Here is a 16138-nt window from a genome sequence, read left to right on the forward strand (position 1 = left end):
GTCAGCCTGACATATATAGTGAGATCCTGTCTCCAAAAAATCAATAAACTTTAAAAATTATTTTGAGTTTTGAAAAGTTGTTCAATTTAAAGGAAAACATTGAATACTACAAATAATAATACTCTTGCAAAATTGTTACCATATGATGCCACATGCAGTGGCATGATGGGAGTACCTGAAATTTGGGGGCATCAGAGCCCCAGTATGCTGCCTCCCCACAGGCAGTCGTTAACGACTTGGTCAACAGCTCAAACCGAGAGCCTGGAACTTTTCTCCACCAGACGTTCCACGCTTGCTGGAGACAGTAGTTGTAGGAGAGTAACAGCAGCCGGAACGGTGGGTCAGAATTCCCCACGCCTGGCCCCCCGACGAACAGTGGCTGGCACCCACAGACGCAGTGCCTCTGAGGGACCGGCAAGGTCCGGCGGGGAAGTCCGCTCCGGCTTCCCAGACTGAAGAACGCGCCCGCAGAGAGCCCAGCGCCCGCCCGCGGGAGGCAGCCCGGGCCCATGGCCAGCGCGGGCGCAGGCTCGGCAAGGAGCAGGCTCAGCCAGCGCCCAGCCCCGGCGCGCAAAGGCGGAGAGGCGGGTGCCCCCTCGGACGCAGGAAAACCAGCGCCAAGCTGCAGGGATCACGGGGAATCCCGCAAGAAGGGCCAGCTCCCCAAGCCAGCGCTCAGGAAATGAGAGCCAGACGCTGGACGGGAGCGAGCGGAGGAGGAAAGGAGGCGGGAAACCTGCTGTGAAAGCGAGCGGGGGTCCGGAGTGACTCCTGGGGCGCAGGGCAGGAGGCCCCGAGCGCTTCAGGGGCGCAGACACTGGTACCGCGAGGTGCAGCGGCCGAGGCTGGGCGATCACACGTCAGCCGTGGAGAGAAGCTCGGAGGCCACGGAGCTTTCCCCGTGGCCGACACACGTGACCCGTGCTCTACAGCCGCACGGACAGTGTCCTCCACCCGGGACCCGCGCGCACTTGGGTGTCGCCTCCCGCCTAGTCCCACCCCGGTGGTGAGAACCTGCGCTCTGGGCTCCTCAGCGCACTGCGGTGTCGCCTCGGGCAGCCGCGCCCTCGAGATCTAACAGTTCACAGTAAGCACCAGCGTGAGAACACCTGCACGACCCCCTTGCAAAACTTCTAGCTCAGCTGCTACTTCCTCTCAGAAGTCTCCTGGGCCCTTTGCTCTGTCTGCCCGACCTCCGCTACCCTCCCACTGCCTACCGTGCTCTGCCAGGGTGCCGACTGCAGCCCTGGGGCCCACATCAGGAAACCCCTGTCCTGGGCCCGCGGTGTGTCGGGGCCCTGATCTCTTCCCACATGGAGTAATCTTTGGATCCAAAGAGTGACGTCCATGGGGCCCACGTTCCTTCTGGATTATGCCTCAAGCGCCCTGGACCCAGAATTCCCTGTCCAAATAGCCCAGGGCATCCTGCACAGTCTCAGAACACGTCCTGGAGCTGAGGATGGCCACAGCCAGCCGCTGGTGTTCACCTGGAGGCATCTGGACCTTCTGGCTAGGGAAAGCTGATACACCCCAGCCAGGTTTCTTGCGGGGGGCAGGAAGCCGAAGCCAGGCACAGAAAGAGGAGCTGGGCTGCAGGGAGCGGCAGCTTCCCTCTCAGTGCATGCTTCTGTGTGGGGCTCCAAGGGGTCTCGAAATCCTAAATTCAAACCTGGCCACAGGTCTAGCTATCAAGACAGAAGTATACCTACCAAGTTAGCTAAGTCTGTCTCCTTCACAGATGTCAGATCTCCAGACGTGTGGCCCTCGGGCTTCATTCTTGCCTTGGGCCCTGTGAATGTTAGGGATGCTAGCACCTGTGAGAGTTCGACCAACCTTTATTGAAACATTCTTTCTACAAGAAGCTCCCAGGAGCATGCGAAGGTGAGAGGGCAGAATCATTAAACCAGCTCTGTGCCTGAAGAAGAGTAGACTCCTGATATTTATTTTCCCGGAAAGAACCGAGAGGCTAAACCTCAAGGATCGGTGAGAGCCCCAAGCCACCTGTAGGAGTGAATGAGAAGACAAGAGCGGGGAGAAGAACCGAGGCTGGGGGCCCTGTGCCCGGAGTCTGCGGGATATTGGACGCCCGCTAACAGTGGAGTACGAAGTACAAGAGTTATAAACTCTAAACCCTAATTAATAGTGAAATCATCGTACAGCAATTGTATCTCATACAGAAGGTAAATCTCTTTGCCCAAAACTTAACAAGTGCAATACAAGGACCACCTTCCAGAACAGATCATCCAGGGGTCAGTTCTCTACGCAGGTGGGCACCAGGATGCCGAAAGGCATCTCCTCTGCTAACTCTTCTCTGCAGAACCTTTAGCCAAGCCAGAAGTGTGCTCCAGCCCACCCTGCTCACAGCAACCCTAAAGACACGCCAAGCAGGGGGAAATGCCAGAGGACAGAGCATTTCCAGCTCCCTACTTCAGGTTAAAGGAAATCAAATTTCCCCCTTTTCTTCTGTATCTACCTCCAACTATAAACATTTAAAAATAACTTTTTTCTACAAGTATTTATGAAACAAGTATAATTTATGAAGCAACTAATAATAGAACTCTACTCTATGCTTAGCACATGTAAAGAACTGACACAAACCCTGTCTTCACAAAGCTCACATTCTGATGGACGATGTCAGTCTTGCCTATATATGCAACTGGCTTAGGGTGCGTATCAAGACTGGAAATTTTTGAAGAGACTGGGTGGGTCTAATGTACATCCAAGCTTAAGACTCACTGGCCCTGTTGAAGACACAGATTCATCACACATTTTAAAAGAAAAAGTGAAAATCTTACAGTGGAAATCAGGGAATTGAGGTGGTAGCTAGACAGGGCTTCAGTTCAGAAGAGTATTTCAAAGATTGCATCCAAGTCTTATGGTTGATGGTTAATATCTAGCTATCCCCCAAGAGCCTCATGTGCTCAGCAGTGGGACTTTCGGAGGAGGGTTGGGTTATGGGGCAGTGGATTTGACTTGCAGTCAGTAGGCAGCGTCCGGTCGGAGGGGACAGGAAGGTGTCGCTCCCTCCCAGGCTCCTCCCTGCTGTTACCCGGCCACCATGACCTGCGCGGCTTTTCCTCCGCCATGCCCCTCTGCCATACTGCTGTTTCTTTGGAAAATCACTCACACACTTGAATATTTACAAACATATACCATCTCTAGAGAGAAATACAACAGATAATAATTTTTAAATTATAGAGTTAAGATATAAATCTTCTTCTTCGGAGCTGTCGAACCATGCACTGAAATGCAACCCCAAAGGGATGTCAGATATTGTGTCTCTCTGAGATAGTGACTAAGATACCAGGCATATTTGACACAGGGAAAGTTTGATCTCATAGAGACAGAGGCTGGTGCTGCGTGAGAGAAGAGGCAAGTGCACAGGGACTATGTCCTTCCCAAGGTGGGAGAGGAAGGGAGCCAGAGCGCAGACGCGACGCTGAGCTGAGACAGGTGCAAGATGTTTCCACTCGCTGAACCAGAAAGCGCAGACTGCATGGCACACCAGAGTGCTGGGAGAAATGGAAGAGGCAAACCTTGGGGTTACCCACTAGTGGTCCTTCTTTTCTCTGTGAAACCGAGATTAGGAGCTAAGATCAAGCAGGTGTCCCATCTTCCTAGATGGGGAGGGACAGACGGTTCTCTGCACAAGCAGGGACTCGATTCCGAATCTGCAGGTGAGAAGCCACTGGAGGACCAAGAGGAAAAGACACGGGGAACTTTGGTACTTTCTTTACAGTTAAAAGACTAAAAGAAAAAAAGATTCTTGGGACTACTTCTAGGTTGTCTCCCCCAGGTGGGGACGCCAGATTTAACAAATAAGTCTTTGGTCTGATAATCCTGCATCCCGGCTCATCAGGACACGAAGGAGATGTGAACTGAGAGCCCAGGCTCTGGCTGGGCCTGAAGAATACGAGCTGGTCCCAGTGTCTCAGACGCTGGGCTTCTTTCTCACAACCCGATGACCTGCACAGGACTTGCACCATGACGGGGGTACAGCAAGGGTGTGAAGCTATCCTGGCCATTATCCCAGCTCTGCAACAGCCTCAGGCGCCCCTAGTAGGAAGAAAGAGAAAACCACATCGCACCCACTGCCACATTTATTTCTTCCGGGTTTCTGAGTCCATGTTGCGACTCCTCCTGCCTCCCTCAACCAGAGCGTCTTGCTGCTCCAGTAAGCTGCAGATAAGCAGATCCTCAGGCCCAGTGCGGGGGACAGGGCGTGGAGTGCAAGACCAGATCCGCACTCAGCACACAGAACGGGCACATGCTTTCCACACTGTTGCTCAGCCCTCTCTCCGGGTTAAGTAATGTCCTCTTCCCTTTACGGAGAGGGAAATGGAGACTCCGTGACTTGAAGAAACTTGCCTCAGATCTCAGCTAGACCATGGCAGAGCCAGGAATAAAAACCAGGTCTGGGGCTGGGGACTTAGCTCACTGGTGCAGCGCCTGCCTGGCAAGCGCAAGGTCGTGAGTTTGATTCCTGGTACCGGAAAACAAAAAAAAAATAAAAATAAAAACCAGGTCTATGTGACTCCAAGGCCTTGCTTCCAATCACTACATTTTATCTCTTCTGGATTTGAACTCTAGCCTTGCCACTTAGTTGTGTAATGTGGGGTTCAGTAATTTCCCTGGGTCTCAGTTGCTTCATCTGTAAAGTGGAAATAATATCCCCCAATTATGCAAAGCCCTGACACTTGAGAGTACTTTAAAATGGCAGTGAGCACATTTATCATCACTGACCACGCCACTGGCTATGCTGTGTGCTGGCCAGAGCAAGGGGCAGGGCGTAGTGTGAGGAAGGCAGCTCGGAGCCTGGCCTGCTAGCACAGGCCTGTAATCCCAGCTACGGGGGAGGAAGTGCAGGCAGGAAGATTACTTAAAGCCAGGAGTTTGAGACCAATCTAGGCAACATGGTGAGGGAAGTTGTGGTAAAGAAAAGGTAGCTGGAATTCAACATTTTAGTCCTTCCTGATGTATTGACCCAATTGGATTTTTCTGCTTTGTCCTTTTGCTTATACAAAACAATACGCTTGAGTAATTCTCACATATTGAGACTTACACTCATGTCCATTATAAAGGACTTACCTTGATATTATACTGAAGAACTAAAGTCCGTGGAAATAGATTTCAAGGAACTTCATTTCACTACTAAGAAAATAGAACAACACATGTACACTTTAGAAATAAAATACCTACAACCAACTTTACTCTGCAAACCACTCATGCCAAAAATGAACAGTACCATTAAAAAGCAATCCATTCCTGGTATGTACCCAAGAGAATAGGAAAAATAGATCAGAGCAAAAACTAGAATATGATTGTCCATAGAAGCATTCTTTATAATAGAAAAATGTGGAGACAACTTATATGTCCACCAGCTGATGAACAGATAACACAATCCATACAGTGGAATATTATTCTTTCATCAAAAGAAAATGTTCTAATGCAAGCTATGACATGGGTGGATTCCGAAAACATGCTAAGTGACAGAAGCCAGAAGGAGAGGACCACTATTACAAAACCCCAGTGTACGTCCAGAGGCAGAGGCAAAGCTTTAAAGGCAGAAAGACAAGTGGCTGCCGGCAGCCCGGCAGGGGAGGAGCCGATCTGCCTGGTGATGAATATAAGGTTTCTTTCTGGAGTGGTGAATGTGTTCTGGAATTAGATCATGATGGTGGATGTACAATGCTATAAATATTATGAAAACTCAGAATTGTGCCCTTATAAGGGCAATTTAACTTTCAATAGAGCTAAGGCAAACCTTAACTCTACCACTTAAAAATTATTATCTGTTGTATTTCTCCCTGGAGATGGTATACATTTGTAAATATTTAAGTATATAAGTGATTTGGAGAGAAAAAAGATTTAGAACAAACATAAATCTCACACCTGCACTCCAACACAATATTTCTCATGTTATTAATAAATACAACTAGGAAACTGCATGGGGATATTAAGATTTCTGTCCTGTTTAATGTTCTCATTTCTAAAGGAGACTCAAAATTGAATAATATCCAAAGATTCCAAGAGCACACATGAATTCAATTTTTTAAAAAATTCAATCTCTGACCACTGGAGAAATGAACAGGAAGGTTGACACAAAGAATTCTGCCTGAAGCTAACAAGCCCCACAGCTGCTGGGGCACTCTCACCGAAAGGCAGGAGGGAGTGGAAATTTACCCTGCACTGCCAGGGCTGTGACTGCTCATGCTGCCTTGCAGAAGGTCATGGAATCAGGTGCGTTAATAAAATGTTTGTCCTTTCTAGAATTTCACTCCAACTTCTCTGATAGAGCTGTCGAACTGCTGAGCAACTCTCCATTTGAGCTGAAATATCCAATCTTCAGAGGATTGCTCATTATCCTCAGCTCTGCCCAGAACAATAAAGCACACACTAGAAAGAGCATCCCGTACCTGACCCAGTACATGTGGTACCGGCCTATCTTCAGAACCAAAAGGAAAGTCCGTCTTTTAAAGGATCTTTCCTCTATCAGTGCTTTGAAAACCCCATTTTACTCTGAAATGATATAATACAAATATAGGATTATAATAATACTTTAGTATAGTTTTCTACTAAAAAAAAAAAAAAAACAGGGCCTTCATTTCTCTCTCTAACAGAGAGGTTTACACAACTGATTATTCAACTGTCCAACCCTAGTGCATTTGTGTATTTGTCTCCAGTTGATTAACACCTCAGACATCAGTGTAAGTACACTACACATGATTTCTTGCTTTCCTGACCTAGCTCAACAATTGTTTTCATTCATAAAATAACAAACATCTCAGTGTAAGGGGAACCACTGTTGCTCTGTGACCTTGAGCCAATCACTTACCCTCTCTCAGTCTCAGTTTGTTTCACAAAAAAAATAATGGGCATTAACTGGACATTCTTTTGATGGTCACAACCCCGTGATTTAATTCTATATTTTATCTCTTTGGATGCATATATTGGTTGCAACCATGTGGCCTGTGGCCCGCAAGAGGTCTGGGGTTTTGTGCTATTTCAGTTGCTTGTATTTTTACTCTGCTGTGCCCCTGTCAAAGAGTGTAATCAGGCCGGGCATGGTGGTGCACCTGTATAATCCCAGCATTCAGAAGGCTGAGGCAGGAGGATCATTGAGAGTTTGAGACCAGCCTGGGTTACAAAGTGAGAGCTAGCCTGAACTGCATAATGAGATCCTGTCACAAAAAGACCAAAAAAAAAATCAACAAAAAAATAAACAAAGAGTGTAACCATCACAGGAGTCACGAAAAGGAGCAGACCAAAGTGTAAAGGTTCTGGGGCTGGGGATTTAGCTCAGCGGCAAAAAGCGCCTGCCTGGCAAGTGCAAGGTCGTGAGTTCGGTTCCCGGTACCGGAGAAAAACCAAAAAAAAAAACAAAGTGTAAAGGTTCTGCACACTTTCACGTTTGAAGCTTTCTCTTATGTTGACTACACAGCAGATGACAGACTTATTTGCTTGCACTTCAAGATGAACGCCTTAGCTGGGGCCTCTGTAGAGAGACGAGGTGGATATGAGGCGGCTTCCCGCTCCAGAGGTGGATGAAATTTAATTGAGCAACTTGAAGCGTTGTTACAGTGAATCTGAAGCCCAAGGATGCAGATCTAATGTCCCAGTTACACTCACACCAGCCCATCCCACTCCACTATAGCCCGCTACAGCCCACACGTCTTTCTCTCACCCAAATTCTCCACCACATTCTAAGTATATGTGATAATTCTGACTCACCATTGCATGGGTCCCTTCTTAGGTCTCAAGTCCACATTTCTAACACTGCACCTCTTCTCTTTCTCCGCACCAGCTTAGTTTTGAAGCTCTTAACTTCTACCTTTACCGCGTTCCGCAGGTCTTTCCTCTCTTCTGCCTGCATTGTTCACCACCTGGTTTACAGCACTAATTTTCTGACTATTGCTACACCCAAAGTCATTTTCTTCTCCCATTCTGCTGCCATAATCATCTTCCCAAAACATCCCTTCCATCGTGCTATTCAGCCTCAGCAATCCTTGAAACACCCAAAATTCGAAGTCCTCACTGCGGTCATCAAACCCTTCCTCAGAGCACATCCGCCAGGCAGATTACCTGCCTTCCAAATACTTACGGCAGCAGAGTCCTCCCTGGAATTTGTCTTCCCTTTATCGCCGTAAGAACAAACTGCATAGACTTTTAGCCTTTTAGATGCTTTCTTCTTCCCACAGCCAGAAATGGAACTGAAACCCCACAGAACACTTTCCGTACTCCTTGGATGGTGTGTACCGTGTGCCTGGATTACAGTTCTTGTCCAATGTCCTTTTATCCTCAGTACAAAAACACTGACTTGTGGCTTTGTTTTCTGCTCTCTCTGGCCTCCACCTTCCCTCTGAAGAAACCATGCCATGAAGGACCTCAACATCATGAAGGGAAGAATGGTTAGAACCTTTGCTAAGTCTCCTTAGCACATCACTTGAACTCCAGACATGGTGTCATTTAATAATACAGCACACTTATAAAATTATGAAGTGTAGCCTTAAATATACTCGCCAAAACTGAGTAAGACTGTAAAGAAGACTGGCAGTTTTAAAAACCATTATTCAATGTCTAACCATTGTATTTTGTCTTTCTTTAGCATTGAGTTGCCCCATTTAGGAAATACAATGCTGGGCTATATAAAAGACAACAAAACTGAATATTACACATTTATTTCATATTCTGTGGCCCGCTGTCCCTTTAAATAAACCAAAATACCATTTAAAATCCACTTTCATCCAACGTTTCTAATATCATTAGATTTGTGTAGGTGTTTTGATTTGATGATTTATATCCCCCTGAAGAGAAAAGAAAAGTAAATAACTTCAGGTTAGTAAATAATTGCATTGCCAGAAAAACATGTATGTGAAATGTTTTCCACATCAATCACCTATTTTGTGGTTGAATGATCCAGAGAATTATCATTTAAGTATTTAATCATTTAAAATGCAGCAAGGAAAAATATATTCTTTTTATCCCACATTTTCTCTATACTTCTTAAAGTATGTTTCATGCATGGTAAGGCTACAAAAAAAAAAAACTGAACAGCATACTTTTGTTTATGAATACATTGTGATAATGGCAAACCCTTTATTTTCATGATAAATGTATTACTCTCCCACTGCCAATATATGTTCTTCTTATTAATATATGTTCATCGAATAAATATTTGTTGAGAGTGTACCACATGCCTGTTCTGTTCAGAGTAGGGTATGGAAGAGAACAGCACAGAGAAAATCTCAATTCTTATGCAGCCAACACTATTTGTGGGAGACAGGAACCAAGCAAGCAAATGATAAAGAGAACAACTTCTAAAAAAGGGGATAGAAGGGAGATTCTGCTGATAGCTATGATAGGTATCAGGGAGGAAGTCAGTCTGCATGCTGGGAAGGGTCAACTTGTAACCCCCAGCTGAACTGAGTAAGCGTGGTGCTGGGTATGGGAGGCCCACCTGGGGACTGTTGCCAGCAGCATAAGAGGCAGAACTGGAAAGGCAGAGGTGGAGAGGCTGGTGGGAGCTGGTAGAAGCTGTTGGGAAGCTGGTAGAGAGCTGCCGGTTCTCTTGAGCTACTCTGCTGGAGGACTTTATCATGCTTGCTTTTCCTGATGAACTCATTGGAGGAGGAGCTCCGGACATTACTGGCACTGAGAATGGCTATGGTTCACGTTCGGGGAGCTCTGTTCCTCCTTTGAGCATCGCTTCCTGGCTCTGGAGGGCCAGATGGTGCACAGCTCCGTCTCCTGGAGAAGCTTGTCATGTTGGCTTTCTTGATGGGAACTTGGCTTTCCTCATCATCGGAGGAGCTCGGGACCTCACTGTTGCTGAGGATGGCTGTGGTACTTTGTGGGGCAGTTCTGATTCTTCCTTTGAGTGCCGCTTCCTGGCTCCAGTGCAGACCCCTCAGCCTGCTAGCACAGATCCTTCATCCTGCTGGCACAGACTTTCTAGGTTCCACCACTGACCTTTGGGCCTTCGCAGCACAGATCCATGAAACAGGCCTGCGTGAGACGTCCTGGGCTCTAGGCCTCCAGTTGGATTCATGGGAGGCATTGTAATGGGCCCTAGGTCTTCAGCTGAACTCATGCGGGACATTACCATGGGATCCAGGCCCTCCGGTGAATTCTTTGGTCTTCAGTGTGTGGACAGATTTCCTGCACCCTCCTTTTGTATATGATTCTTTGTGTGACTATTATAAATAATCTTATGAAATGTGTGTCCTGTATTATATTGTTACCCTTGGAAAACCCCAAACTATGACAGAAGGTCAGGGAGGACAGCATTCCAGGCCTGCCGGGAACAGGGGCAAAGTCTTCGATGGGGAACATGCTGAAAGTGTCCAGGGACCAGCAGAGGCCAGTGTAGCCGGTGCAGAAAGGAAGAAGAAGAACAGAGGAGCAAAGCCATGCACTAGGGCTGCAGTAATATTAGCTACACTAATAAACTTCTATTGCATTGTAATTGTAAAAACCCACTAAAAATTTTAAAGTGTACATAATCTATATATGCTGTTTTAAAAGAACATTTTGCATGTTGCTCAGAGAGTGTCAACTGAGGAAAAACTATGAACAGAAGCAGTTAGGGGTCTGTGCAGCAGCAGAATGTGGTGTTGGCTTGCAGATAGGTAGAAAGAATGGGCATGGGGCAGAGTGATCAGATTCTGGATGTTTCCATCCATAGGTTTGAGAAAGATGTAGAAAGAATGGTGAGGTCTGGTACTGGAAGGAAAAGACCAGAAAAGGAATGTGAGGCTGGGAAAAGTGAAAAATTCTTCCCTTATTATGTATGCTACATTTTAGTGAGCTTTGAACAGCCAAGGAGAGATTGGGAGTGAGCAATCAGGAACATGAAGGTAGCAGCCTAGCAAGTATACGATTTCCAGTTCGTTTCCAAATATCTACACTAGTTTTTTCAGATACTTGGAAAATATGCTTGTTTTCTTTTAATCATCTCCCAAAGCCACCAGCCGAACCTCGTTAGAGATAGATGCACAACTGATTTCTTTCTTATCTCACCTCCTCACGCAGAGTTCCCAAGTCAGCACTGAGAAAAAGAACGAAATTCTGTTGGGTGCCTGCAATGGAAAGCTTCTTAACTGTCATGGAAGCAGCAGTATCGCTCCCTTGCTGGGCCTATTTACCTTGATTCCGCCTTCCTGCTTTTTATGTAGCACTTCTCCCCTTTCAGAGATGTGTAAAAAAAAGGGTCCTGATATAACTAAGGGTCAAAGTAGAATTAGTCTTCATTACTAGCACTTATCATTGAGCTTAGAATATACCAAAATTAAATAAGTGTGGTTGACTTAATGAATCAGTGATCATATCTATATTTACAGGTATTTTATGTTACTTTTCATTACTAACAAACTCAGCAATTTATCAAGGTTCTAAAATCTTACCAAATAATATGTAAAGTCCAGATATGCAAATGCAACCATGTAATTAGTTTTGTAAGGCCAAAGATGGAGTTAAGTAATCCAAGGTAATTGGGCAAAATCATGCTTTCCATAACACACATCATCTACAGCTTAAGTGAACACACTACTTCCTCGACAAACATGGTTTTCAATAGGTGGTTCAAATTAGACAATGTAACCTAACTGAAAGGTTGAGAATACAAAGGAGAGACTGCAGCGATTGGAGGTAGACTAGGACATCGATCTGGACTCCTGTTGCACTGACCTTGTGACCCCTCACCTGTTGTTCTGGATGAACATGAGCAGAATCCAGACACTGAGTCATGAACAGGGAAAAGCAGGTTGCGCAGAGGAACATGCGTCAAACAGGATTGAGTTATATCGGTTGCAGTGACAGAGCAAGAGGAAATGCTCCATCTGTCTCCTCGGTCATCACTATGGTGAGGGACAAAGGACTTGTCTGTGAAGGATGAATGAAAATGTTCATCAGTGAGGAAACAAAGATTGCCCCACGAGCAAGTGATGAGGGAACAAGGCAATGGCTTCTTCAGGCAGAGATACGGAATAGTAAGGACAAGCTAATGTGGTTCTTGGCAAACAGAGGGTTTGCATTCCTCTTTGGTAAATCTTAGAGTTTGAGTATTTTTTCCAGGTTTTACTTCCACAGTAGTAAGTCAATAGTCTTCAAAACTATCAAAAGAAACCTTTCATTATTATAGAAAGACTTTTAACCCTTTATAGTAAAAGAATTTAGACCAAAAAAAAGATCAATTTTATGATGGCACCATATAGAAAAAGTACAATTTTTGTGGTAATGAGTATATAAAAATGCACTAATCTTCTCCATGTCCACCTAACAAGACAATGGCTAACCAGAGTTTTCCTCTTCAGGAGCCAGTGTCCAAATCACGCACATTCCCTTCAATCTTCCTCATTCAATTACTCATTAAGGCTGCTTCCAATTACATTTTAAAGCCAGAGCTGAATAAAAATCACAGTGCTTAAAATATTCCTTTCCTGTGCTTACTTAAAATCCAGATAGTGGGACCCTACCACAGTAGGATATGGAGGCCTGGAAATTTCAGCTGTATCCCCCTCAGGGGACACTTCTAATGAATTTGATTTTCCTCTACACCACACTTTGAGAAATATCATTTAGATTCATAAAATTGGGTCAGGTATGGTACTGCACTCCTGTAATCCCAGCACCTGGGAGGCTGAGGCAGGAAGATCATTGTGAGTTCAAGGCCAGCCTGGGTTACAAAGTGAGTTCAAGGCCAGTGTGAATTGCATACTGAGACCCTGTCTCAAAAAGACAACAAAACAAAACAAATTCATAAAATTGGAAGTTCTAGGTACCTAAAGAGATACTAGCTTGTTTTACAAATGATTAAACCAAAGTTCAGAAGGAAACAATGACTGCTGGGCTGGTCTCCTTTGGGCTGATCTCCTAACTCCAAGGCCAGAGTTTCCCTGTGGGGATCTTTCTTACCCGGAACCTGGGGCACAGAGGTATGTGTAATGGTTGACACGTTGTGTTAACTTGAAAAGTTTAGAAGCTTAACAAAGTAACTCAGCAGTTGTACATTCTGTGGAGTAGAGGACATGCCCTAGGGTAGCTGTCTACACAGTACAATGTTGTGATGGTTGATTCATTGTGTCAACTTGAGAAGTTTAGAAGCTTAACTAAGTGACTCAGCAGAGGGCAGGGTCCTCACTTTGTAAACATCCTCAGCCTGTGCAAGAAGAGGGCACGAAGATGGTGCAAGTGCTACACCCGCCCTAGGGCAGGTAGCCTGCTTACAATATAAGGGAGGGAAAGAGGCTTGCTCCTCTCCTTTTTTGCTCTCATTGCTTTTGCTGTCTTCTGTCACCTTGGAGTTGCCCCTCTGTCATGCCACCCTGACTTGGAGCCACCTGATTACAGACTATAACCTCCACAAATTGTAAGCTAAATAAACCTTTCCTTCCTTAATTTTGGGTGTTGGGTATTTTGTCTCAGCAACAAGAAAAGTAACTAAGACAGTATGAAAACAAAATGGGAACCTATATTTGACCAACATGGCCTCCAGAGGAAGTTGTATGAGAACTTTAGTAACACCCACTGTGGTGGATTGGCAACTGGTGGTCAATTTATAACCCCCAGCTGAACTGAACCAATGTGGTACTTGGTGTGGGACGCCCACCTGAGGATTGTTGCTGGCAGCATAACAGGCAGAACTGAAGAAGCTGTTGGGGAGCTGTCGGGAGCTGTTGGTTCTCTTGGAGAGCTTGTTATGCTGGCTTTCCTGATGAACTCGGCTGTTCTCATCATTGAAGGAGCTTGAGACCTTGTTGTGATTTGGAATGGCTGTGGTTCACTTTGGAGGACTTCTGGTCCTTACTGTGAGCATTGCTTCCTGGCTCCAAAGGGGAAGATGGAGAAGCTTGTTATGCTGGCTTTCATGATAGTTCAGCTGTTTTAGTCATTGGAGGAAGTGGGGTCCTCACTGTCACCGAAGATGACTGTGGCACCTTTTGGGGGAGCTCTGGTTCTTACTTTGAGCACTGCTTCCTGGCTCCAGTGCAGATCCCTCAGCCTGCTAGCACAGAACCTTCATCCCTCCGGCAGACTTTCCAGCTTCCACCACTGACCTTCAGGTCTTCCCAGAGCAAATCCTTGAAACAGGCCTGCTTGAGACATTGTTGTGGGCTCTTAGCCTCCAACTGGACTCATGCAGGACATTACTGTGGATCCAGGCCCTCAGCTGGATTCCTTGGTCTTCAGTGTGTGGGCAGATTTCCTGCACTCTTTTGGTATATGACTCTTTGGGTGACTATTATAAAGTAATTATATAAATTATGTGTCCTGTGTTAAACTGTTTCACTTTGTAAACCTCAAGCTACAGCATATGACCTCAGTGCTTACCTGTAATCCTGTTTCACTTGGTCTTTCTCTCCATAACTTTCATTTTTGCTAACCAGCTCACTGATGTACTTGAAAATATGATTTTTAAACATTTCCCTCAGTATTTTTAGCGGGTTTTGATGGCACAATTAGGAAGTTCCATCTAATGATACTGGAAGTCAAGGAAATACTGGGGAGCTTCTTTCTGCTAGAGGTATTCAATTGTGTGCCTCACTGGCACCATTGTGGCCGGATCTACTCTGTCCAGGGGCAAGCCAATGGGCTTCAGTCTTTTAACTCCATTGTAGATGACTCCTTTTCTAAAGCAAACAATAAAAGAGCAACCTGGCAACTACTGCTACTAATGCTGAAATGCTTTAAGGAAACTGAAAGGGAAATAATACTTCCAAAATCATTCCTGGAAGCAACTATTACCCTGATACCAAAACCAGAAAAGAACTCAACAACAACAACAAAATTATAGTCCAATCTCTCAAATGAACATAGACACAAAAATCCTCAATAAGATACTAGCAAATATAATGTAACAAATCATCAAGAAGACTATACACCATGACCAAAAGGAGTCATCCCAAGAATGATGGGATGGTTCAATATACACAAATCAACACATGTAACACACCATATTAACAGAACTAAAGACAAAAATCACATGATTATCTCAATACATGCAGAAAAAGTATTTGAAAAAGTCCACACCCATTCATGATAAAAACCCTTAAGAAAATTGGAATAGTCTTTATCTCAATCTGATAAAAGCCATCTATGACAAACCAACAGATAGTATCATACTAAATGATCAAAAGCTGAAAACTTTCACTCTAAAATCAGTAAGAAGACAAGGATGTCCACTATCACCACTCCTATTCAATATAGTTCTGGAAACATTAGCCAAAGCAATTACACAAGAGAGAGAAATAAAAGGAATAAGGATAGGAAAGGAAAAATTCAAATTATCATTATTTGTAGATGATGGCACTTTACATAGAAGACCCAAAAAACTCCACCAAAAGGCTTATAGATTTAATAGCATAGCTGGAAACAAAGTCAGCACTCAAAAATCAATAGCATTCCTGTACACAAATAACAAAGTCACTGAGAGAAAAATTAGGAAAACCACACCCTTCACAATAACACCCAAAAAAATGAAATACTTAGGAATCAACCTAACAAAAGAAGTAAAAGATCTATACATTGAAAATTACAGTACTCTAAAAAAGGAGATCAAAGAGGTTATCATAAAATGGAAAGATATCTCTTGCTCATGGGTAGGAAGAACCAGCATTGTGAAAATGGCCCTACCCTCAAAATTGTTATATAGATTTAATGCAATCCTGATCAATATACCATTAGCATACCTCACAGATCTAGACAAAACATTCCTAAAATTCATTTGAAAACACAAGAGACCTAGAATAGCAAAGGCAATCCTGAGCAACAAAGGCAAGGCAGAAGTCATCACAATCCCAGACTTCAAATTATACTTCAATGCTACTGTGATAAAATCAGCACAGTACTATCAAAAAAACAGACCCGAGGATCAGTGGAACAGTGTAGAAGATTCAGACACAAATACAAACACACTCAGCCACCTTATCTTTGACAAAGAGGCCAAACATGTTAACTGGAAGAAAGACAGCCTCCTTAATAAATGGTGCTGAAAAAACTGGCTTTCCAAATTCTGAAGACTAAAATTAGACCCATGTCTATCACCAAGCATTAAACGAAAGAGAAGATGGATCAAAGATCTAAATATTAAAACAGAAACACTAAATTTATTGGAAAGTAGGTAAGAATCTTGACGACATTG

General features: G+C 44.6%; 1 protein-coding gene across 1 annotated transcript in view; it reads right to left on the reverse strand.

Moving 5' to 3' along the window:
- Nucleotides 1-8678: 8678 nt before the first annotated feature.
- Nucleotides 8679-16138, reverse strand: part of Rbm46 (RNA binding motif protein 46) — a gene marked incomplete at its 5' end in the record, with an annotated part of 71137 nt that continues 63677 nt past the window's right edge. The window contains 2 exon segments of the mRNA XM_013522862.1: nt 8679-8804; nt 11701-11880. Coding sequence (XP_013378316.1) covers nt 8728-8804; nt 11701-11880 — 257 coding nt within the window. The 3' untranslated portion in view covers nt 8679-8727.

The sequence above is a fragment of the Chinchilla lanigera genome, unplaced genomic scaffold (genome assembly GCF_000276665.1).
Source record: "Chinchilla lanigera isolate Chin_1 unplaced genomic scaffold, ChiLan1.0 scaffold00070, whole genome shotgun sequence".
NCBI lineage: Eukaryota > Metazoa > Chordata > Mammalia > Rodentia > Chinchillidae > Chinchilla > Chinchilla lanigera.